At 38.0% G+C, this 25,254-nt stretch overlaps 1 protein-coding gene and 1 non-coding gene across 4 annotated transcripts in view; both read right to left on the bottom strand.

Annotated features, from left to right (window-relative positions):
* The window catches only part of bcas3 (BCAS3 microtubule associated cell migration factor), a 304,969-nt gene extending 290,069 nt beyond the window's left edge, over positions 1-14,900 (bottom strand). For 2 of the 3 annotated variants that reach the window (XM_046388328.1, XM_046388329.1), the window contains exons 1-6: positions 14,750-14,900; positions 12,660-12,768; positions 12,318-12,372; positions 11,416-11,491; positions 9,426-9,532; positions 1,772-1,853 (exon numbers count right to left, since the gene is read on the bottom strand). In XM_046388328.1, coding sequence (XP_046244284.1) covers positions 1,772-1,853; positions 9,426-9,532; positions 11,416-11,491; positions 12,318-12,372; positions 12,660-12,730 — 391 coding nt within the window. In that variant the 5' untranslated portion in view covers positions 12,731-12,768; positions 14,750-14,900. The remainder of the gene's footprint in view (positions 1-1,771; positions 1,854-9,425; positions 9,533-11,415; positions 11,492-12,317; positions 12,373-12,659; positions 12,769-14,749) is intronic. The other variant, XM_046388330.1, reaches the window with a different exon arrangement.
* On the bottom strand, positions 6,405-6,476 carry trnae-cuc. Its single transcript has one exon. It is a non-coding gene; the product is annotated as a tRNA-Glu (tRNA).
* Positions 14,901-25,254: the final 10,354 nt, after the last annotated feature.

Raw genomic sequence — 25,254 nt, 5'->3', positions numbered from 1 at the left:
AATTGAAAATGTGTATAAAACTGAGGTCGAGAAAGTACATATTGACTCCTTTAGTAGAATAGGATGAGATAGTACACCAGATACTGAAACCAGGCAGATACTGAAAGCACCCGTGCTCAAATACTTTGATTCTGTTACAGATCATCAATTTGTTATAGTCAGTGCATTTGAGGGGTTAATTAATGATGATCTGTTGGAATCTAATATTTAATGCAGCTACATTTCTCCTTCCATTCTTGTCGACTTCGGCATACATTAGTTGATTTTCTACTTTCCCAGAATGACTTTTGCCACTTTGCATTAATGCGACATGTCTTCTGGCAGCATTACATTATTGTTTATTGATAGAAGAATTGGTATCATCTCCTCTTCTATTTAAGAAGTCTTTCTGCTTAACTTGTGCTGCAAAATGGCAGCTACAATGAAGCCTTTACTTTTTTAAGGGAGACTGAATTCTAAAAGTTTGATTCATTTTTAATGTTTAGGGAATCTAAAAAGACATTAGGCACTACCAGATGCAGTACGAGGAAGACAAACTCTGAGAAGAAACGTGCTAAAGGTTACAACTGAAAAAAATGTAAGCAAAGAATGAAAACAGTATCCATGAAAATGCATGTTTACACTACACAAAACATTAAAAGAATATTAAAAAGAAGTTTTATTAGGAAAAGGAGTTAGAGAGTTAGGAGGAGTTAGAGAGAGAGAGACACTGAACAGAATCATGAATGTACAGTGAAAAGTTTCCAGCACAACTTTGGCAGGAATAAAGCACTGGCTTCAGAGGCTTGCCACTACTGACTGAGAGTAGGCCAATACTAATCGTAGACTGACATTAACATTAGGATGAGGCAGCATAGAGCACTCTTTTATTTTAATGAAATAGCACCACTTAGAATGCCCACAACCCAAAACTTCATTAGGATGTGCCATACAAAATCTAATTTGAAGTGTCAACCTTGACTGCTGAAATAAATTTAACCAATTTAACCATTCTAAATTTATCCACAAAAAAAAAAACACTTCATTTGACTTACAAAGAATGAGTGTTCGTCTGCCATACTTCACATAGGGGGATTAAAAATATAAATCTACCGCTAAAAAATAAAGCTAAGGTAGCATTTATGGGTGGTGGTTCGTTGAGAGATGAGAGATGAGAGATGAGACAAGGTGAACACAGGTAGGCTTCTGTCTAGTTCAAAGTCTGGTTCCTCTAGTGCCGTCTTGTAGCCACATAGCTGCACAACAGATACTGTAATGTGGTCCCTAAAGGAATAGTTGAACATTTTGTGCAGTACAAATATTAAAGGCGACAACTTGTTTTCACACCTTGGTTTTTATATGACAAACATACACAAGAGACATTCATTAATGAGCTTTAGAGGTACTAGCAGGCACATTCTTGAAAAGTACAAAGCTTACTGGACCCCTCGGTTTCCAGTCTTTATGGTCAGAGAAGTAGCTCCAAAATTTGGATGAAAATGGCATCCATCTTATGATCCAACCCTTGATTAGAGTATTTTCACAAAATGTTCCTTTTTAAACATTTTTTCAACTAACAATGATCAGAGAACCATCTGAAATGTACTTAACAGACTGGAAAGTCTTGAGAGTACAACATTCAGAGACCCATGGTACACTAAAAGTCAATATTGCTAATTTCAAATGAAATGCAGATAAAACTGCACTGGTCTAAAAGACTCATTTGAAGTAAAAATATGAAGCTTGTGTTTGCTGTTTCATATTCAGGCAAGGTTAAGCTGAAGATACTTACTGATATGAGGAGCTGGCAGAATGCGTGCAGCTCGCACAGGACCATGGCGCACAGAGAATAGCTCCTGGGCTTCACCCGCCAACTGAAAGAAATTGTTTGAATTAAAGATAATTTTAAAAGTACACATATCTGGTCCATTAGAGAAAAGACACATTTTGCACTCAGCAACACAGAACGACATTAGAGTGAATGTTGAACCACATATTCAGGCACTAGGTACCACAGAGATATTGTCCACCTGTTTGTACCAGTGACCTTCTGTATTCACAGGTGTCATGCTAAGAACATAATTTCCTGCATTTTGCTGTCTGGTGCAAATTGTCTGTCTGGAAAGTAAACTTTTTGGGTCTCAGTAAGTACACCTTGTACACTGCCATGTAAGAGATCTCTGCAGAACAACAAAAGCAAAACGACAAAAAAGTGTTTTGTTCACACTCTAAGAAAAATGATTTCAACCGTGTAAAGCTGGTTTGTTTATAGAAACAGACAGGGAAAGCAGTGAGAGAGGATGGAGAAGAAGAGTGGCCTGGTGGTTGAAGTTCCAGCCAAACCTCCAATTAAAATCTACTGAGCACAGAGTAAAAGGCATCGCAATGCAAACGAGCTGCATACGCCGACTGTGACAGAGCCAAAAAAGAAGGGTTGGGGAGATGGTTTAATGCCAAGCGGACAGAAGACCATGATGTCTTTATCCTACTCTCACCAGTGTTCCGAACAGATCTTCCAATCTCTCACGATGATCTCCTGTTTTTGACTGCATGATCATAAAAGGCTGAGGATGAGAGGCCTAACTCAGTGCTCAAATCTTTTACCTTTGCTCTCACTGACTAAATGTTAGATGATGTGTGACATGTCGAACAGATTTTTGATGAGATGTCATGAATTATGTCGTGGCTGGGGTCCAGGGTCCCACTTGAGTTACTAATCTGAGTTACTGCTGAGTTACAACTCCATGAACTGTTTTTCTGTCTGAGCTACAAGTCAACAATTGAACACCGGGCATATACACAATTGTGTGGCCACATCCACTACTAAAATCATGCCGTGTGGCTGCATTGCTGGAGAAATACCTTGCATAGTATTTTTGTACTTACAGCGCCAAGAAATGGAACTTGATTTTTGATTGTGACACTAATATGACAGTAATATGCTTACAATTACTTTTTGAGAATTTATGGGTTTTAGTAACTACCTGTTTACATATCACATAAGCTGATTCCAGTATTTTCAAAGTTTCATTTCTCATTAGGGCTGGGCAATATAAACATAATCAAATATTACAATATTTTGGACCAAATACTTTGACATCAATATGGTGACAAAAGTGAAGAGATGGCTATTGCTGCTTCCTCAAAATATTAACTCAGTGAGATTTTTGATAAATAATCAATAATATGGATATAATAAATAAGGGCAAAGGCAAATATTAGAACAGCTAGAACAGTCTTGTAAGTATGGTTGGGTGCCAAACGGAGGCAACAACAAATTTTATTAATCAGGTATGTTACTGCTAGGGTTGACTGGGCCTTTTTCACTGCCTTGGATGACTATACCGGAGCACTCTTAGTAGCGTTAGCCAACACTCAAAATTGGGTTCAAATTCGTCACCAATATGCTATTTAGTACACTAAAACTGTTTATGGGGTTTTCAGTCTGTCTGAAACACCAGTGAATTGCACACTCTATGGGAAAATGTTATAATGTTATAGACAATAACAACATAAAAGACAGGTAACAAACTTCTTCTTTTTTCCATCATGTAACTTTTGCCAGTTGTTTATTAATTATTATTATGTTTATTAATTTTTCGCATTAATCACTCCACCACACCCAAATTTTTCCTGCCCGTCCCGTGGGGGAATCGAACCGGTGACCCTCCGATTACAAGCCGCTTCTCCAACCTCTAGGCCACGGCTGCCCCATCATTTATCATTTTTTGTAGTCCAACAGGGTTCAGTTCACCCAATTTCTTAGTCCAGTTATCCAGGTTGAGTATCTACTACTCTATCCTACTTGTTCAGAAAAGTTCAGAAGTTTAAGTAAAACACCAATGCCTTATCACCATATCCAAAATCTAAGACGATATCTAGTCTCATACCACAATATCAACAAGTTATCTATATATTATCCAACCTTACTTCTATTAGGTCAGCAAAATACTTAAAGTACTTAAAATTAAAGCATCAACTCCCATTCCACTCCCACAATGTGTACACACACACACACACACTCACTCACTGAATGTCCACGTTTCTAGATTGATAACCAAAAATAATTGCTATTTCACTTTCACTTCATCATTCACTCTGACATCTATTTGAGTTACTGACAACACATTTCGCCCAACATGTACTGGAATTCAGTACTACTTGTCAAAATGCAAAGTGCTATAAAATGCACAACTATACATAACAGAGAGGAAAGCAATGAAAAGTACCTCGTGTTTGCTTAAAAGTCTTATGTTTAATGTTTTATGGACCAATGCAAGGCTCTGAGTGTGTCCAAGTTTTTTTTTTTGCAAAACTTTTGTTCATCAACACACTTCAGCAATCAGATGAACTCCAAACATGTATTCCAGCACATTTATACAGGCCTGAAATTACATTTAGAGATAAACACTAAAGGTCTTCCTATAGGATTTAAAAGTTTCATACATTTCTGGTCTTTATCACTGAGGAAATCTAGCTATACTGTAAAGCACTTTAATGGATATATATATGTATGTGTGTGTGTATGTCTGGCCCAGTTTAGGCATCATGTGTTGCCATGTGATGCCACTATATTAGGTCGATGGCCTTAGGTCTTGGCAGTGTCTGGCGCGTGTAATGGCACGTTGTTCTAAGTGCAGAATGCCCCACTTTTGTTATTCTTTTATGCGTTAAATTACAGTGAAACCTGCATTATCACTTTACTAGTGCTTTAATCTGTTTGTTTTAAGTCTTTAAACCCATCTGAGGGATGATCGCTCTTTTGTGCAATTAGTAGCCTTTTCAAAGTGGCGGATTTGGACCTGTGTTTTTACTCAAAGTGCTTGAGGCCCAGCGGTGGTAGATTAACACTGGAGACATGAGCAGGTTATACGAGCACTGATATCAGGAATAAAAGGAGGTTGGCAGCAGGGTAGGATTCCTGTATAGGCAAATGGACCTGCAAGGGGGAATAATGGAATTTGCTGGATTAAAATGAGAAGAGGGAAGGGGCGGAGGTTAATGCGCTGGGTTATTGTGCATTACCCGCCGCTCATCCTCGCCTTACATGGCTCTGTGTGACATCCACTGCCATCAACAACATTCCCACCATTACATTAGCGACCCAGCGTATGCAATATGCCAAATTGCTTTTTCAAAGTTGCGTTTCCTGCATACAGTTATTCATTATATTCATTTCATTTGTGGCTCGGATGTTTTTGTGGAATCACAGTGTCTGCTCTTCTGTTTTAATCTCCCAAATGTAATGCCATAAGCTGTGAACAGATATCTGGGCCATATTCACAAGTGAGTCCACTCACTAACACAGTGCTGGACATATTGGAGGTTTGGTAGAAGCAGGTGCTTCAGGGATAGTACAGTAACAGGTGCTTGTTCATGGGCTTCTAAAACGAACGAGAGTACACAAGCCTGAAGTGATACAGCACCACTTATGATGTTGAGCTGCAAACACGCTAAAATAAATTCAGGATGCAAAGTCATACTTGACTCATGTTCAACTGACTTGGTAACAGCTGAGCAAGGATCAGCTGTGTAGAGTGAATCTTGTCACTGTCAGTGGCTGTGAAAATCTGAAAATATAAAAAAAATAAATAAAATTTTTGATTTTTTTCAAAGGTGTTTAAACCAACTGGAATTATGAAAGCTCTCCTGAAATGACAAAAAAATTTGGGAGAAGTTAAAGCATTATGAAATAGAAAGATTTATTTATGAAAGTTTCAAAGTTGAGTCTCAACACTAGAAGGGAAGCTCTAGCTGTAGCTAGCTTCCTGCACCCAAAACACAGCACTGAGCAGTGAAAACATGGTCATCATGCTACTTTTATACCACCTATATGATTCATTATCAACATCCAGCTGAAGTGAAAATGAAGTCCAGCATACAGTATTTACAACAACCGTATCCCAAGCTCTGTAGCAAGTCCAGCACAGATCAGTCAGTACAGAGTTTGGACTGGTAGCTGGAGAGGTGCCAGGTGCTGACAGGTCTACAGGACCTGTGCGTGCATCTGTGTGCAATACAGGCCTATATGTGTGTGTTTGAATGAAGAACATATAATGCTTCCTATTAAAACCATAAATTTAAAATGAAGTTCTACAGTCCTTCAGGGAGAGACATATGCTGAATCCTTAGCCTGAATTTATCCTGCTTCACACCTTAAAGAAAGTGACATATTTTGTCATTGGAGGGAACTCACTCCAACGAAATTCGTGCTCTGCATTTAACCCACCCAAGTGACGTGCACACACACACAACAAACCCGGGGCAGCGGGCGACCGCGTGTAGCGCCCGGGGAGCAGTGGGGGTTGGGTACCTTGCTCAAGGGTACCTCAGCCATGGACACCGGTACGGGGAATCGAACCAGCGACCCACCGGTTACGGGTCCGATACCCTAACCGCTGATCCACGACTGCCCCAAAGACACGTTCCCTGACCGGGAATCGAACCCGGGCCACGGCGGTGAGAGCGCCGAATCCTAACCACTAGACCACCAGGGAAAACACAACCCCACATAGAAGGGCCCAGACCGGGATTCGAACCTGGAACCCTCTTGATATGAGGCGGCAGTGCTAACCACTGTACCACCGTGCCACCCAATTCAGACTTTGTTCTATCCATTTTTAAAGGTATAAGTAGGCACTGTTAAAAATTCTGAAGAAAAAAAAATCAAGAACTTCATTTAGAAGAGAACAATAACCCCTACAAGATGCATTGCTAGCATTAAGACAGTATCAATATCTCTCTTGTCTAGGGCAAGATGAGGGTTTTATAATCCAGATCAAGGTCTCAAGCACAGCCAGTGACACTTGCTGGAGGCACTTTTCCTTCAAGTAGCCCATTTCATCTCAACGCACATGGAAACAGACAATTAGTCCAAGACAGTCTGCCTCTTATCAGACAGCAATGGATAACACCTCTCCAGTGAGAGGCGACAGTAATCTACATCGCCTAAACAGCTCTGTCAGCATCCATACAACCAGTCAGAAGTCCCCGTCTCACAAGTACATGTACACGTGTATGCTAGTACTCTGGAAGGCCATTACAGAGGGTGTTGGCTTAGCAACTGTCACAAACACTTCACAGTCACTCAAGAGCCAGAGAGCGAGGCACCTTTAGTGCTTACTTAAAACGCTGCGAAAAAAAACACAACCCAGAAACGTCCAATAAACTTTCAAAACTGAAAGAGAAACAACGAGGAAGGAAAGCGTGTGATAACAGGCCAGACTGCACTGTGTGAATCAGTGTTGGTGTCAAGTTCAACTCAAACTGAAAGGCAGAGGAGAATCACCAAGCTTATATTTTTACTGGGTGTGTGGAGTGTGGCTAAAACAGCTGTAATCCTCTGCCCCACCATAATAACTGGCACAGGAAGCCTGCTAGGAGCACTGGGGTTGCCACATCACAGTGGCCAATGCATGTGTGTTCACAGGTAAAGCAAGAGCGGGTCCTCAAACCCACGGCCTGTGGATGTTTATAAAGAGACTGATTAGGGGCTTTGGTGGGTTTCGATCTCACAGGATGTAAGTGCAGTTTGCGAGTTTCACCTACAGCATCTGCATGAAAGTTGATAACTTGTGAGCAAAGCACTGTGGGTAATTTGCAAAGTCACTGAGCAGACAAAACCTTCTAATGATTTTCACAACTGACTCAAAAGAACTGAATTTATCAAATAAGATATCTTTCCCATTCCACTTGGGAAGAGTTTCAGGGTCATATGAACAAGTTTGAATTAAAAAAATATATATTTCAACATGAAGTTTAAAAATTAAATAATAACCAAAAAGAACTCTTAACCTTGAAGATATTTTTTTCATTAAATGATTTAATTTCTATACATCTGACCTGTAAACCATAGGGGTCATGATAACAAAAATCAGACTTTTCAATATATTCCAAAGGTCTCCCTCTCGTGGCTACATTTCACATCATATGTCAGGGATCACTGAACTGGAATGATGACGTGTTAAATAGAAAAATACTAAAACAGGCTTCTTTACAGTGTTTACAAGGACTGGACACAGTATCGACAGGACATTTTAAAGTAATCCAATCCCATACACATAATACCTGTATATTCGTATTCTTCTTATCATGTCATCATTATCATTATTATCATTATTACACTGTTATTAGGCTACACTAACATTATTACTAATATACTGTTTGCAGAATTAGATTTCAGCTGTGTGTAGGATTTCTTCCAACTTGTGTGAAGTAAACATTTCCAACTCCAGAGAGTTGTAAAGACCAAAAGACTTGTGTTAGAACCCTGAGAAGAAGTGAAGTGCTACTGTTTGAATCAAATCCAGTCCATAACATGGTCAACATCACCATCTAGTGGACAAAAGTCTACACTGCAATACAGCGCTGAATTAAAACAGGGAAACCAAGTGCAAGTGCCAACACTGTCCACTGTTAGATATAACATGATTAGAACCATCGGGATTAATTATAGATACTCAGGTTGTTATTCATCTATAAAGCCCTTTGAATTGCAGTAACCTGTATTAAATATGCTGTGATAAAGTTTATTTGATTAATGACACAGTTTAGTCAGCTCCATGTATACAACAAAATTCATTTTCACTCTCTGATAGCCACAGCAGACACATTGCTAAAAACATAACCAATACACAAGTGCATTACCATAAACTGACACCTCTTATTTGAGTGAATCTCAAGGAAGCATTTTGACTACAACAAGATCAAATATTGTTTATTATGTGTAAAACTGGTGATATGGTTAGGGAAGAAATTTTAATTCATTGATTTAATTAATGTTAATCTTTTATTTAAAGGGCTGCTGCCCTGTTAGTCAGTCAGTAGAGCCAGTCTGTCCGATAAACCTCAGTAGGAAGAGATACGATGATGACCTTACTTCACTGTTTACTCATTGTTGCTTTCTTCAGGCACTTGGTCAGACAGTGGGCATGTCAATACAGGGCCAGTGTCAGCTACCATTTGACCACAGTTTGACTTTTGAACCCAGTAAAGACATAATGTTTACATTATTCAATCACACAATCAATTGTATGGACTGTCCACTGAAAAGTTGTTTACAACACCTAAAGTTGATAAGAAAGAAAAATATGTTGCCCCAATTTAGAAAAAGGATCTATTTTTTACCACAGTGTATTGATGAAAGATAAATATAAACAAATTCTGGACACAAACAATACTGAAATCTTATTTCTTAAAGACTTTGACTGTAATTAGTTTACAATATTGTTACAAAATACATATGTTGCTTGTTTTTGCAAGTTCTGAAGAATCTATCAGTCCTTCAGTACTGCACAAGAGAGTTGTGAAAAACTATTACTCTATAGAGAGCCAGCTACACACATCCATCTGAATTAATCACTGCACACAAAAGTCATGGCACAAAAGGTCCACATGGAGGAAGGATGAGGGTGCACTTTTACAGCCTCATAAGGTGTGCAACTTACAGATACACTCCAGATCTGCATCCCGTCAGTGTAGCCAATCATGAGGCACAGAGGAGGGTCAGTGGTACCACTGTGCATCTCCATAAACTCTGGATTGCGTGCAGTGTCTGTGCAAACACAAAGTGAATAGAAAGTTTAATAAGAAGATGCTTGAATCATCTGACGACATGATAAACAAATCACAAATGAACTGCATCTGGTGCACTGTCATGTTAGGTTCAATTTTAAATTACACGTTTTATACAAGCTTTATTTACTATTACATAACTTTAATGTATTCTGTTCTCTGTTGGATCTGTACATCTATTTACCTTACAAGTCTTCTTTCTATTCTTTCACATCTAACTGCAATACTTTGATTTTGTTTGTTTGTTTTGCATTTTATTTTTAGTTTGAGAGGTGCGTATCACAACCCCAGATCCAGATCGTATTACACATTTACTAAATGCAATCCTGTACCACCACATTAATCTTCCTTGTGTCTTGTTGCCTTATATACATATCAAACAATGGGGTTTCAGCTTGATAAAGTGTCATCTTGAACCTGAAAGCTTGTATGTATTTTAAATTAACCAAGTAGCAAGAGTAAACAGCAGAGAAACAATGATGCATCCTACCAAATGTCAGCCTAACATCAAAGTTCATTCTTCACATTGGAATAGGTAGTTTTACAAAATCCCAGACTGGAAACAGAAAATATCGCAAAGAGGTAGTAGATGTTCCAACCTGCAGCGAGCTCACACCGATCAGCCACGACTTTAAAGCCACTGACAGATGAAGCAAATAAAATGAATCATATATTTACAATACGACGTTCTGTACAGAAACCTTTGGTTCTGGCAATCATTCATGGATGTTTTTTGACACACAAGAACATTCATCTATATGGTCTGTGATGTTTAGGTGGGTGGTGTGTGAAAGAACATTCACATGACTGCCAGAAGAGGTTTTCCCACAGAACATTGCATTGAAAACAGATGATTGATGTTATTCACTTCACCTGTCAGCGGTTTTAATGTTGTGGCTCATCGGTGTAAGGCTCAAATTCTAAACCTTTGGCCAATCGTGGCACTCAGCTACATCCAAAAATGGCAGAGCATGTTGTGCCATGTTTGATAGGGAGATGTCAAAACTGAGCAGATAGCACAAATGCAAACACATTTGAAAGTGTGAGTTGTGTAAAAGCTTAGCATTCAAGTAACTGTTTTCATCTTCCCTCATCTTTTCTGTTGAAGACACCTGTGTGACTCAGCTGGATTACTAGCATTACTGCCATTTTTATTATTTTCTGACAGGACAGGAGAAACCTTTTAAGACAGAGATCACCTATTCATCCATTTTCTATACTGCTTATCCATCAGGGTCGTGAGGTGCTGGAGCCTATCCCAGCTGACTAAGGGTAAGAGGCGGGGTACACCCTGGACACACACAAAGACAGACAACCACACACTCACACACGCACACCTAGGGGCAATGTAGAGCAGCCAATTAACCTAATTAAAGTGAAAGTGACATATTTTGTCATTGGAGGGAACTCACTCCAACGAAATTCGTGCTCTGCATTTAACCCACCCAAGTGACGTGCACACACACACAGCAAACCCGGGGCAGTGGGCGACCGCCTGCAGCGCCCGGGGAGCAGTGGGGGTTAGGTACCTTGCTCAAGGGTACCTCAGCCATGGACACCGGTACGGGGAATCGAACCAGCGATCCACCGGTTATGGGCATGACACCCTAACCGCTGATCCACGACTGTGCATGTTTTTGGTACTGTGGGAGGAAGCCCGAGTACCCGGAGAAAACCCAGGCACAGGGAGAACATGCAAACTCCACATAGAAGGGCCCAGACCGGGATTCGAACCTGGAACCCTCTTGCTATGACGCGACAGCACTAACCACTGCACCACCATGCCGTCTGACAGTGCTCAGTGTAGTTCTAACTATAAAGGGCTACACAATGCTCAAACAAACCAAATTTAATTTGACTCACCGTTGATGTCAGCCTTCTCAAATCGAACCCAAATGATTTTCTCTTTTTCATCTGTAGGAGGAGCCCCTGTATATGCCTGTTGTTTGAAAGACAGAAAAATGAATGGACAGAATACACACAAAAACAGAATTAAAGCTGCTACAAAGCAGTTCTCATAACTGTTTCTAATCAAAGCTCCTAATGATCACCTGGAGAGAGGTTTACTATAACTTGTTTGGTAAAGTACTCAATTAGCTTCACTTTTTCCACATGATTATGTTCTGAGATGTTACTGCAATATGAATAATATGTTCTCTTTTAAAACCTTGCGCAGGTGGATTTTCTAGCAACACAGACCTCTGACATTTGACTCTAGCTCACAACTGCATAACCATTCATCAAAGCACTGAAAAGCTTGAGAGTATTGTTGTGTCCCAATTCAATACTACAAACTGATTCTTGAAGTTTATACTGTGTACTAATTGATGTAGTACAGTTAAGTTGTACAGTAACTAAATTACACTGAGTTTTTGTAAACCAACTAGCTCACAAAGAATTCTGTATACTTTACAGCTTTACACAGACAGGAAAAGCTAAAATTTATGCAGTGTCTTTCACAATAACAAAGTAAAATGGTCATCAGAATATTTTATTTGATTGTTTGTTTTCTGAAATCTATCTGGAGCTTTCTCACCACTACCTACAATTAATCTATATCTGGACATGCCATTTCCTCTGCGCAAACAAAAAAGTGTTTCTAGGTCAGCATAATGACTTCATTTTGTCTCTTTTCTAGTATGAATACAACCACAAACTCAAGATGTGGCGTACTAACTAAAATCAGTGGAGGAGTGAACAGCTGGAACACAATGTCTAACAGCTGTTAGTATAAGTTAACACATGACAGAGCAGTGGAAAGTTACCTGGGGGACCACATCCTGCAGAAAGGTCACCACGCTCTCCATGTAAGACTGCTCCCTGTGACAGCAAAATGCTTATATCATCTCTAGCCATAATGCATTTATAGACAATACTCAGTCAGTCAGTTTCCCACTGCCGCAGGAAGTTATGATATCACAGGCATACGTATACAATAGATCTCCAGTAAGTGCATACACAAATACATAAAGTATCACGATTTTTGGGATATCGAAAATGAAAGAATTAATAATTAATTCAATAATTTAGAAATAAATGAATATAGAAATGAATAACTAAATTTCAAAAATGAAAAATCAAAACAGATTGCAGAAATCTCTCCTTACGTGGCAGCTTGTGCTCGAACCAAAACTCCTCCAGCGCAGCGACTAGGTCTGCGTGGAGAGTCCGACGCCATTTTGACTCCTGAGTTGTTGTTTTTTTTATATGTATATCCTGAAAAGGTACAAAGACACATTTTAACATGACAACAGCAGACAAACAAAGCTACTATTCAATTTGTTCTTGTACCGATGAACAAATAGCTCTTTTTCTTTGGCGTGAATTTTGGTCCATACTTTTTGGTAATGGTACCCACAAACCACTACTGCATATCAGGTTAACTACAGTACTGTCATATTAAATGAGTAATAAAATTTAAAATTAAGTGGAGCTAGAATAAGACAGGTAAATAACAAATAAAGAGACCAACACATTGCAGCTTATCTTCAGAGGACTGTAGATAGGTCTTTGTAGTCTTTGGGTCTGTTAGCCATGTGAGAGGGCCACATAGTTGTTGCAGCAGTATATAGGTTTTCAAAGTATACAGTGGTATGAAGACGGCTTTCAAACTATGTACATTTGCTTATCTAATGTATTGAATTCTACAAATAAGCTGCATAATGAACAGTGGATGGAGCCTATAAGTGGACTACAGCTTTGAAGACTGAAGTCTAGCATTATGGTCATCACAGTTTTGGGCTCTTAGAGCCAGAATTGAACTTGTTGGGAGGAGACATCATGCTGTATTGAACAAGACTTGAAACTAGTAACTGAGACCATACATTCATTAGGAAACAGTTTACTGAGGTAATAGAACAAGTGAGAACAAGGCTCATTTTCTCATAAGGTTAGCATAAGTGTGTCTCATTATCATGAAATCCAACACAACAACAGCACTTTCAAAAATAACCACAGATACTGTACTTGCATCACTACTTGATGTACAATTTGCTGGTTAGGCAGTCTGCATACCAGTACATTTATATTCAGTGCAAATGGATGGGATCGGACAAAATCACATCTTATATGTGGAATAAACATGGTCACCTTTGTCTTGATTCAAAATATACTCAATTGCTGTTTTATTAGGTACACCTAGCCAAAACCAATATAGTCTCCTAAAAATTTTGGCCACCCCATTTCTATCAGTGAGAGAAAGCTGTAAATATAACACAGGTCAATATTAATATAACAGCATTTCAAACTACAGCCTCCAAAATGATAATAAAGCTAAACATCTTTATGAAACAGTTTCATCAAACACCAAAAAACAGCTCTTGCTTTAGGTGAAATTAATTGTAACTGAGTTATGTCTTTAAGGCCATACATAAAAATGTCTCACCAAACGGTTAGCAACCACAACAACTAATACCAACTAGGACTACAATAATAACATACAAGTGAGTCACCTCAACCAAACACTTCTACTCCTTATGGTGCATTTAGGTGATGGGAAATTATAGGAAAAAGCATGTCTATTGTCCACTGACTACAGCCATGTAACTGTTGCACCAAGCTGTTGTAAAGAAGAAACTAAATTTGCTTGTCAGTCTATCTATGTTTCATTCAACTTCTAGTAAGTCACATTTATAAGACCCTCTAAGGTCAGGGTCATAAGCTAAGACATCCAGGAGAGCTCTAAGTAAAATGGTTGCTCTTTAGCATTATAATGAGACAGCTGAGGCGGTTTGTAATTTGATTAAACAGATGACTTGGGCGTATGAACTCAAAGGACATCACTATTACACTTGCCAAACGTGTACGCAAGGATGTCAACAAAGTAGAGACAAGGCTGTATGCATTTATCAGAGAGAAAGAGAAATGAGCTTCACTAGCAAAACACAAAGAGAAGCTTGGTTATCTTAGCCTCGGTCACGTATCCTAACCTTTATTCATGTAGACCGCACCACGAGCAACAAGAGGGCCAAAGCAGGCAACAAATGTGACAACTGCCAGGTCAACACAATACAGCTATTGGCTAACGCTAAAGTTATATTAGTAGACGAGTAACCCGAAGCTAACTAACTTAGCTAGCTAGCACTAGCTAATAAAACTCCCCTACAGTGACAAAACGACACAAGTGAAGACTTGGAGCAAGACATGCGTTTGTCATGTTTTAGAAACGCATTATTTTCAAGCGACTATAGTTACGAACCGGGATGGAGAATGCTGACTGTGTCCTTCCTTATGGTCTGAAAACCGCTTTACAAAAACGTCAAAACACAAACAGACTGGATTTGCGGAACTGTGTTGTGTAACTGGGAGCCAATCTGAGGACAGACTCATTTTCGTCAACCCAATCAGCCAACAGTAAGGGCGGGACCACTTATTGCGTCACAAGTAAGTAACAACACGTTTGACAAAATTACACATTGCCCAGTAACCGTTAGATAAAGAGACGATGGGTTCTTACGATTAAGAACACTTTAGCTTGTGGTCACTCGAGGTTGTATTGTTATGGCATAATTCACAGGCGGCTCCACAAAAGCAGTCTTTTGTAACTTAAAGTACATTTTTGAAAAGAGCGAGAAAAACTCAGACGGTGAATACATTTTTGAGGTGTGGTATTTTTACTCTCAGGAGCTGAACACTACTGAATATCTCCGTCATGTTTATTTACATCATATTTACTGGCTTAAATTTATGCTATTGCATCCTGTGACTTAATCCAGCTCCAGAGGTATTTTACTTAAGCAGGAGAAATGAAAACATCTGTGTTGATGGACTGTGGGACTTTAAGTTAAAAGTCTCTCTTTTTTCCTCCATTTATTTTATTAGTTGTATGTATCTCACTGTCCAAAAAGTTTGTTACCATTATTTATTTTAGAAAAAATTGGAATCTGAAATATTAATGCTTCTTTTTTTCCTGTTTAATTCTATGTTCTTTTGTTTGTTGTTTTCCCAGCCTTAATTATTTTCTCTTCGGTCTATTGTGTTATTATTGATAGGAATGTAAGACCTTCTTAAACATAATTGAAAAAAAATTTTAAAATTTTTTTTTAATAAACCTGAGGCAGTGGTGGAAGCAGCACTCAGATCATGTGCTTAAGTAGAAGTAGTAATACCACAGTGTAGAAATACCCCATTACAAGAAAAGTCATGCATTTAAATGTTTACTTAAGTAAAAGTACAAAAGTATGTGCATGAAAATATACTTAAAGAATCTAAAGTAAAAGCACTTATCATGCAAACTATCTGAGAATAATCTATATGACATTATTGGATTATAATTGTATTAATATGTAACATGTATATAATATGTATTAATATGTGCATTAGTGGTGAATCTGGTAAAGATAGTTGAACTATTTTGTATGGTTTATCTTCCAGCACAGCTTGTGATTTTCCCTAAGAGATCCTAAAAGTTATATCTTGGTCTATAGTATATAAGTACATTCATATTGCATCATAATTTGCTTGTTGATTGAATTTTGCATTATTAAACCAAATCTGCAAAAAAAAAAAAGAGTTGCAGAAAAGATAAATACTAAAGTAAAGTACAAGCACCTCAGAACTCTGCTTTAATACAGTAATTCAGAAAATGTAATGCTCCTTTAAACTGCTGTGTAGGGGTTGTTTAAGTTAAATTAAAGTGTTATTATTAGTAATATTACCTAGAGTAATATGTATTAATTTAACTGCAGCAAGTAAGATTTTGCATTTCAATTATGATTTGTATCTATATGCATGCACTGCTATTTGGATTGAAGATCTGGAATGAGACAAGTTCATAAAATATCATGCATTGCTATGACTGAAACTACTTTACAGTATTTACAGATTTAATTGATCAACGTCTTGTGTCATAACCCCAGCTAAAACCTTATATGCTATATGCTACCCATAAACACATTTATATAGTGGGTTTTTTTCCCCCAATGAGAACTTATTTCTGAAACATCAGATTATGAAGTCATTTCTGCTCATATGCACACGCCACAGGACGTATAAGCATCAGAAAGATCTCATGACTTTGCACGGGAAAATGAATACTTCCAACCCGTTCCAGAGGACAACAAGACGTGTCACCTGAGTGAGGCAGGAGATGTCATAAAACGAGGTGCACCTTTTGTTATATTTTCTATTATATCAGAATCTGAATGTTGATTCAGTACTTGTTTACAGACAAAGTGTTTCATCTAGCTCAGATTGTGTCAAACATCATTGGAGGGCACTTTTATGTTTGATGTGGTGAAGGCACAGTTTATTCCTCAGATGTGCTTAAATTGTAATGTCTACAGAGTAGCATGGTGGACATATTTGTACTTCTGTTGAGATTGTTTCACATACAGTGTCTGGCATATGGTATATGTATTATATTTGTTATTTCATTATATTGTTGCTTAGTTATTATGTTTGTAGAGTCTTGTAAGCTCATACATGCTGGACACCTTTTGGTGTATGACGTTTAGCAAACCTACTACTGTATTAACTGAGGCAAGAACCAATTATTTTTATTTCTATGTATTAAGCATGGAAAACAGACACTCTTATTATTTAATTAGCTTTTGTTAGAGATAAAATTCTAGTGGCCATGTCCTTGTGTACACAAACGCAAAATATAAATTTACACATATATACACAAAACAAAGATTCTTATGCATACACAAGACTTATTTCTCTCAGATTTTAAGTACATATTTGTTAAAATCTCTATTAGTGAGCCCATATCCCTTGCAAAGACAATCCATCTACCTGGCAGGTTGTGACATATCAACATACTGATTAAATAATATGATAGAAACAATATCTATGAAAACAATGATCTATATTGCGCTATTGGGGCATTCATAAAATATAATGGATTCATAATGCTTTATGGTTCCAATCATAAGCATATATAAGGCTTTCTGATGTACTATCAACAGTAATAAAACACTGTAGATGTGACATATAATGAATTAAATATAAGTTCAAATGTATTGTGGATGCTCTTGATTAGTTACAAACTATGAGTAACTATGAAACAGAAGTTTCTATGCCACCTGGACCCATGGCAACAATGTGGTACCTTCGCTGTGATTTATGTATACAGTAGAGGAACTGTGCTACTCTTAAACTGGATCATCTTTAACTGCCTGCCAAGATAGAATTGGTCCAGGAAAGCTAGAATTTCCACCACCCTCTCAAGAGGGAGAAGGGATTCAAGCAAAATGCACTAAAACTGCCTGCCGCATTAACTAAAAGTTGCTTTTCTTTACATTCACCTTGAAAATCCAGGACTGTATGTGAGAAGTTTTTTTATGTGTGTGTGTGTTGTGACACTCCTCCCACTTAGTGTTAATCTTGTTTATAATTTGCCTTTTTCTCTTAATTAAAAAAAAAATCAAGTATCGGTATCTATAAACAGTATTGGTATAAGTAACGGTATTGCTAATGATATTGACACGGAATGGCTGTAAATTTTCCTGACATCTTGTTAAAAATGGTTGTATGGTTTTGAGATGGGAATTGTCCATTGTCCAAAATTCACATTCAAAGTCAGTTTCAGCTGCAAATTTTGTTGTTGTGGTTGCTGTTGTGGTTGTTGTGTTGTGGTGTTAAAAATGCCCGGTTTTTGGAGGGAAATTGTATCAGTGTGATGTTCAGATACAAGATTTCAGATAGAAGTTGTCACAATGTTATGTTAAAAATATGCTGTTTTTATTATTATTATTATTGTCCTAATGTCATATAAGCATATATGGTTAAATCTGGACAAACTGGCCATGCATGCATTCAATCATTCAATTGTCTGATTTTTTCATGATCATAAATAATGTGATAACAGAGTGAGGGTAAAAAAAAGATGCACTGACTTAAATATGCGTAAACATGGGGCTACACAAACAAAGTTCATGGGAGCAAATTGAAAAGATTTTGTATTCCAGAAGAACCAAAGATCAGCCACTAGCAGGTGATTAAACACCACTGCACTTTTCATTGGTCGGCTATAAAGCTTAACGCAGATTTGGATTCAATCTTCTGTCACTAACACAATACAATTGGCGTGACAGTGAAATTATCATAACCTAGTAACCATACATTCAACATCATCAACTCAGATCTGTCAGTGGAGGAGGTCTGTGTTTTGTGTAATGTTTTGTTTGCTTGGAATTCAATAATTGGGGGACCTAGTTATTGTACTTACTTATGAATGAAGGTTGATGTTTGCATTGATGTTTTTGTTGCTATGGAACGTTTATACTGGCAGGAAAACATGCATCCACAGCTAACTTCCCGCAAGGTCTACATCATTACTTTTGAGTAGAAAAGACAGAGAGCTGCATCCCAGCTGTTTTTGATTATGAATGGAACAGGATTAGCTGAAGATGCCACAAGTAAACCATTATGTTGTTCCCCATACTCAGCGTTGCAATTTTACCTTGAAATGGGTCCATAATTCAAGGTTTACACACATTAACATGCCTGAAGTGGAACAAAGCTCATTTCCATGGCAAACACTGAATCACAGACATGGTTTACTGAAATGTAGTTTCATTTAGGTTCTAAATACTATATAGTAAGACTATTTCAAATCTGTTATAATTCATTCAGCTGCCTGAATTAAGTAGCAAACGTGGCTGTAGCATTGTTGAATGGAATTGCATTACATAGAGATTTGTGTCTATCCATCCATCCATCTATCCGTTCATATGACCACGAATAATTTCACAGCAACATTAAATTATTATATTACATTAATAGATTTATTTAATTTTTTTATTTAAAACTTGTGAGTTAAGTCTATATAATAAATGTTGTATGACACATTGCATTAATTTGAACAGCCAGAATAATGTATATTAAGTAATTATTAATATCATTTGAAGCCACCTGAAACAGCAAATTTTAACAACAAAATACTGTATGCCGGATCAGCCACAGCACCTACACAGGCAAGAACACTAATGCATGAGAACTGCGAGGTGAGGAAGAGGGAATGAGGCAGTGTATGAACCCGTAACAGGCTATCATAGTTTATTATTGTAGTGAGAGAGAATAGAGCCATTTCACTCAGGAGACGGGCGCAAACATGGATCTCTACTGATGCACATTCAGCCTGTTGAGGATTTCTTCATATGAGACAGTTGTGCTGTGCATTTAATGCACCCTGCTGATAAACCTGAGTTACATCAGGTTTCATGATGAAATGACCAGTTTGTTTCATGTCTTTAATTCTCTCTGTCTGTCTGTCTGTCTGTGTGGGGTACACTAACGAATATCACAAATATGTCTTTATTGCTAAATCCTATTGTAAAACATAATGTGATTAAATCATCATTCACTGCAGGCATAATAAAGTTGATCAATCTTGCGAAGTGAAGGAATGTCATAAACGTGTCACTTAAATCTGATTTATAGTATAGTTAATGCTATATATCTATATAAAATTCTGTCTACAGGTAAATAATGATCATGTTCTAGCTCTTTCAGGCACGTTTGGAACATCATTAAGATTGTCTTGTCCATGCCTACAGAAATGCATCAAATCTATTTAAGTTATGCTCAAATTTTACACCAGATTCTGATTTTGACCATATATAGAACATGTTTGGTGTTATGTGTACCAGTGTGCCAGTGTAATGATGGGCAGAATCTTGTAAGAATGATTTTCAAATGCTTTACCACATATGATGTCTGCACAGGCTAAATGAAATCACTGACCAATAAAAATACTCATCTTGCTGTACACACATCCACAGGAAACCATCCAACATGAGTTGTTGTGATGTAATTACTTTTCATTTGATGTGAAAAATTATTCAAAGTCAATGAGACGGAAAGTGTTTTGCAGTCTATCACAGGAACTGGCATTGTTTACTTCCCTCCAACACATCATTTGCTCTATCTTGCAGTCACAATTATTCTCTCTGTCTTACTGTCATACACATTCCACAACAGTGTATCACAGCATGCCTCATTTAACTAGACAGCAGTGTGCGCATGCGTGTGTGCAATCCCTTATGTTTCTGTTGCTGCATTGTATTTTTTTTTTTTTAATCTATTTGTTTTCATTTGGATGTCAGTTGTTGTTTGGATGCATATGTTATTAGATAAATCTTCCTCTTGTTGAACTGTGCCAATAAACATCATTATGTTGTATATTGTTTTACACCCCATTTATACTTAAATGACATTATTATATAATATATTACATTATTTTTATACTACTATGTGAGATGGAAGTAGATATCTTATCTAGATACCATATTACACATTTTAATGTGTAATAATTGAAGCAGACAGATATAAAATTCTTAGAAAACAGTGTTGTTGAAGGGTTTTTTTGTTGTTGTTGTTCTTTGTTTTTTCAGGCTTTAAGAACCCTGGTTTGTTTTGGTACTCTGGTTATAGTTAAATTGACTTTTTTTATTTTGGTGAAAAAAATTTAAAGGTCATCCTTTTAAAGATTGCCCTTCCTCAGCAAAGGGGAATGTAGAGCTGCGATAGCAGCAGTTTTCCTTCAAGTGAGAGCCACCATGTTTGCTGACTGTTCTGCCTACCTAATTTGCATCATGAGATCAGATCAAAATGCTGGGAGAATTGAGAAAACACAGACATTTTTTGATAGCTAGATGTAAATGCAAAGACCCATAAATTATAAAGAACTGGATTTGTCATGCTTGTTGTTATTAATTATTCATTTTTGTAACTTTAAAATATCTGGATTCTTTTGAGTCCAATGTAATCATGGTGTGTGGCACTTGGGCTTTCATTCTGGCGCTAATAATTTGAAATCTCATTCACCCTACTATCCAATGGTTGACTATGTATCTGTCCTTTTTCTTTGTTCATTTTGATCAGTAGTTTGAAGCAATATTGTGGAAATGTTTGTCTCACTGTTACAGGCCAGAAATCAATCAGCGTGCTCCAGTCTTTTTTTATTCTGTTGCTTTCCATCGTCCTTGAGCTCAGAAACATCTGATTCAGCTACACATTGCTGAAAGAATCCTTTTTTTTTGCCTGTGATCTGATGTCATTGTCCTGATAAGATACTGTATATTAATATGAGGTGAAAATGGTGTCTGACTCTGCTGCCAGAAACCAGCAGGTACAAACCAGCTACAAAACCAGACTTGAAAATACTGGAACTGAGATGTTAACACAGTAAGAAGAAATCTGCTAAAATATCTGCTCGAATGGGAATAAGGATTAGGGATTTGGCAAGAGGAATACAGTAACTGAGTGAAAACAAACCACAAATGTATAGTTTCTACAAATTCAGTCAGACATGATCCTGCAGTGTTTGCTGGTGTCCATCTGATGGCAGTATGACTCCAGCTCTGAAACTTCCTATGAACCCTCCCTCTTTGTTCTCTTGCCAGTTTCTCCTCTTCTACTACCTTTTTTTCATACAACATCTATGAGAGGAGAGAAAAAGAGAAAAAAGTGTCCCCAGGTTAAAATAAATAGCCTTTCACAGTTAATTTAATTGACTATTTTGTACAAAATCGAGGTAATTCCGTCTCGACTGCAATAGCAAACAAGAATAGCATTGCGTTGGCAATCAGTTACCACGCAAACATAGAGAAAAGCTTTAATCTGCTTCTATCACAGAGGAGCCATGGCTGAAGTTTGTTCTGACACTGTGAGGCGCCTGCTTTCTTAATTGTTGTAAGATCTCTGCAGAGGAAAAATACGCTCTCACTGGAGCAAGGGATAAAGGAGAAGATGTAAAATATTTAACATTCAGCCAACAAACAAAGCATAAAGGACAGAATGATGAGGACAATAAAATATATTTAAATTTTTATTTTATGTCCCTGTTGCATTACTCTAAAATTGATGCAAATGTGTATATGCTTTTCAGGAAGCATCAGCTGCTTCATCAAGGGCCATTATGTACAACAAAATTATTACACAAGACTAAAAAAGTGGCTTATGGAGGGGAAATTTTTATCTTTAAAATTTTCTTTCTTATGTTTTCTGCTTTTTGGGTCTAAGGTTATACATTCCTTGTGTATTTTTCAGGGGTTCAGAATTAAGGTCAGTGTCCAGAAGTGGTCCGTATCTTCCACTCTCTAACTTCTTAATCATCTTTCTGTCCTGCTGGCTAGATGCATGTATGAGTACATGTGTGTGTGTGTGTGTGTGTGTGTGTCCCTCAGTATCTGCCTGTGAAACAGAGAGCATGTCCGTCGGAGGTGTTGCTGTTCTCGCCTGTCCTGCAACTTCCAGCTGTGTGTCTACCGCCCCCCGCAGGCCGGCCGAGGTTACCCCATGCTGACCTGTTTAATTGTCTGCCTGTCCCAGGGCCCACTGGTGAGTGTGTGTGTGTTCCCGCTGCGCTGAGAAGGACAAGGGCGACAGCATACACAGACGCACACGGACACACACAAGGTAGACACAAGGGATGGGAGCATTAAAACATGAAGAAAACCACACAGTGTCTCTGTTAGATACTGTCAGGCACACATTCTAAGTGTGTGTCCCATTAAAATGTGCTCATACCAAGGAGCTTCTCTCAAGTCTGCCTGTTGTTTTGAGTGTGCTAAAACAAGTGCACACACCCCACCCATTGATTTAGAAACTGCAGCTTCACACTAGCAACCAGAAAAACAACTCTGAGAACTGAAGCTGCACAATCCTGTAAATATGTTATTTTCATACATATTTATCCTCCATATGGGTTTGCACATCCATTAGATTCATACACGCAATTGTAAAAATTGGACGGAATTTCGAAATCCCTCTATTTTTTTCAAGTGAGCCAGGCTGATGTGCACTGGCCATATGACCATTTAAATGTGTCATGATGTTACGCTGAGAGCTATGGTTGGTGGTGCTGGTGATGCTTGTCATAGTTGTGTCCCATATGGAAAATAGGAAGGCCACACATTAAGCTTCAAAGATCTTATTATGTCAGCAACTTTTCAGTGCCTCACCAAAGACCAAAGGTGATCAAGAGACAGGTGCAATAAAATAACGGAAACTAGTGCTTGGTCATCCTTTCATCTACTGTACTGTGGTTGAAACCGTTTCAAATGCTGCAGGATTGCTCTGAACTGATACATTCATTTTAGTTGTTACACACACATTGTCACACTAGCATAATGGCTTCAAGAGTTTAAGCGATTTAAGTAAAACAGGACATGCTTACAAGAATTTGGTAACTAGTTGCAGAAAAACAATGTGACTTACAGTATACAATAGAACACACACATAAAGTGTTTAAGGTCATTTCTGAATAATGAATGAATTCAGTTTAAGAAAAACAAAGGAATTAACTAAGCTACTTCCTGATTCATACAGATAAATGTATGCATTACAGTGGTTTATCTGGACATAAGGTGGTGCTATCACCAGAAAGTCATCCTTTTCTCCCCCATAAATTTTGACAAAATTTCATTAAAACTTGCTGTGTAGATTCAATTAGCAAACACATGTACATTATGTAGTTAGCATTTACCTGACTGTAATATATATATATACCAACCTGAAATATAGCACAAAGAATATAAGGTAGTGCTTGTTACAAACACACTGGCCTATAATTACTATAACATTTAACCATTTAGGCAGGCAGAATGATCACCTGGTGTTAAATAGGACACCAGTTTTCAGTTGGTATTAATGTGTGATCTGTATCTAAATAATGACATCCAATCCACAGGTCTTATCATTTATGCCTGATATTAACAAGCATTCATGATATCTCCATTCTGACTGCACTGTAATCTGATCTTTTTTATGCAAATTATTTAACCAGGTCTGACAGACTCAACAAATGTTAGGAATTCCATTTCAACGGAAGCAACACCACGGACACGGGCAATTCATTTCTAAATCATTTTTTTAAGGGGATACTTGCAAGGTAGGAGATGGAGTTAGGTAAGCAATCAACTTGTTGGACTTTTTTTTTTTTTTTTTTTAAATAATGTGGTCATGCTGTTTGGACTGCACGTGTACCCAGCTGAGATCTGATCACATTGTGAGCTGATTGTAAAGTCAGATTGTTTAAAATGCACTTGAATGTGGTCAAGTGCATTTTAAACAATCTGACTTTACAATGGCAAATCTCTTTACCATCATATGCTATTTACACTGGCTTGTGTTTTTCCCTGATCTGAATGAGGTGTATGGATCACCAGGTGTAAAAGGACCAAGGAGATCATTTTGAACGTCACTGTTGGGGTTGTACTTGTCACTTCAGAAAAATTTGTAGGTTTTAAGAAGCCTGAAAAAAACACCTCTGCAGCGCTACGGCAAACACAAGAAGAAATATACTGTAGATTAATAAGAAATCTATACTTTGTGTCATGGTGGAGGAGTGGATACTTTCCAGTGTGTCTGTGAAGTGAGAGCTGAGAGGGATTTCATAGTGTGCTCTCAGTCGCGGATCATAGATGCTCAGCCACCCCAGGGCAACACGGGGCATCAGGATGAACTACAGGCCAGGGGAGGGAGGCTGACATGTTTCTTAACCATGTGTGTGTATGAGTGTGTGTGTGCATGCATGTGTGAGCGTGGAGATCATGGGTGTGTGGGGGCTATTAGTGGGAGGTGTGTGACTTGGGGGGTGGTAGTGGTTGCGGTAGGGTGGATACTGAGGGATGGTGTGTGTCTGTGTGTGTGTGTGTGTGTGTGTGTGTCTGTATGTGTGCGCGTGTTTGCACTTCCATGCCAGCCCCCAGGCCGGCCCCATAGTAATTACACACTCCAGTGACTGGACTGGAA

Source organism: Scatophagus argus, chromosome 5 (assembly GCF_020382885.2).
Source record: "Scatophagus argus isolate fScaArg1 chromosome 5, fScaArg1.pri, whole genome shotgun sequence".
NCBI classification, from domain to species: Eukaryota; Metazoa; Chordata; class Actinopteri; family Scatophagidae; genus Scatophagus; species Scatophagus argus.
Note: the sequence above shows the minus strand (reverse complement) of the source record. Positions and strands in the feature narration are given on the sequence as shown.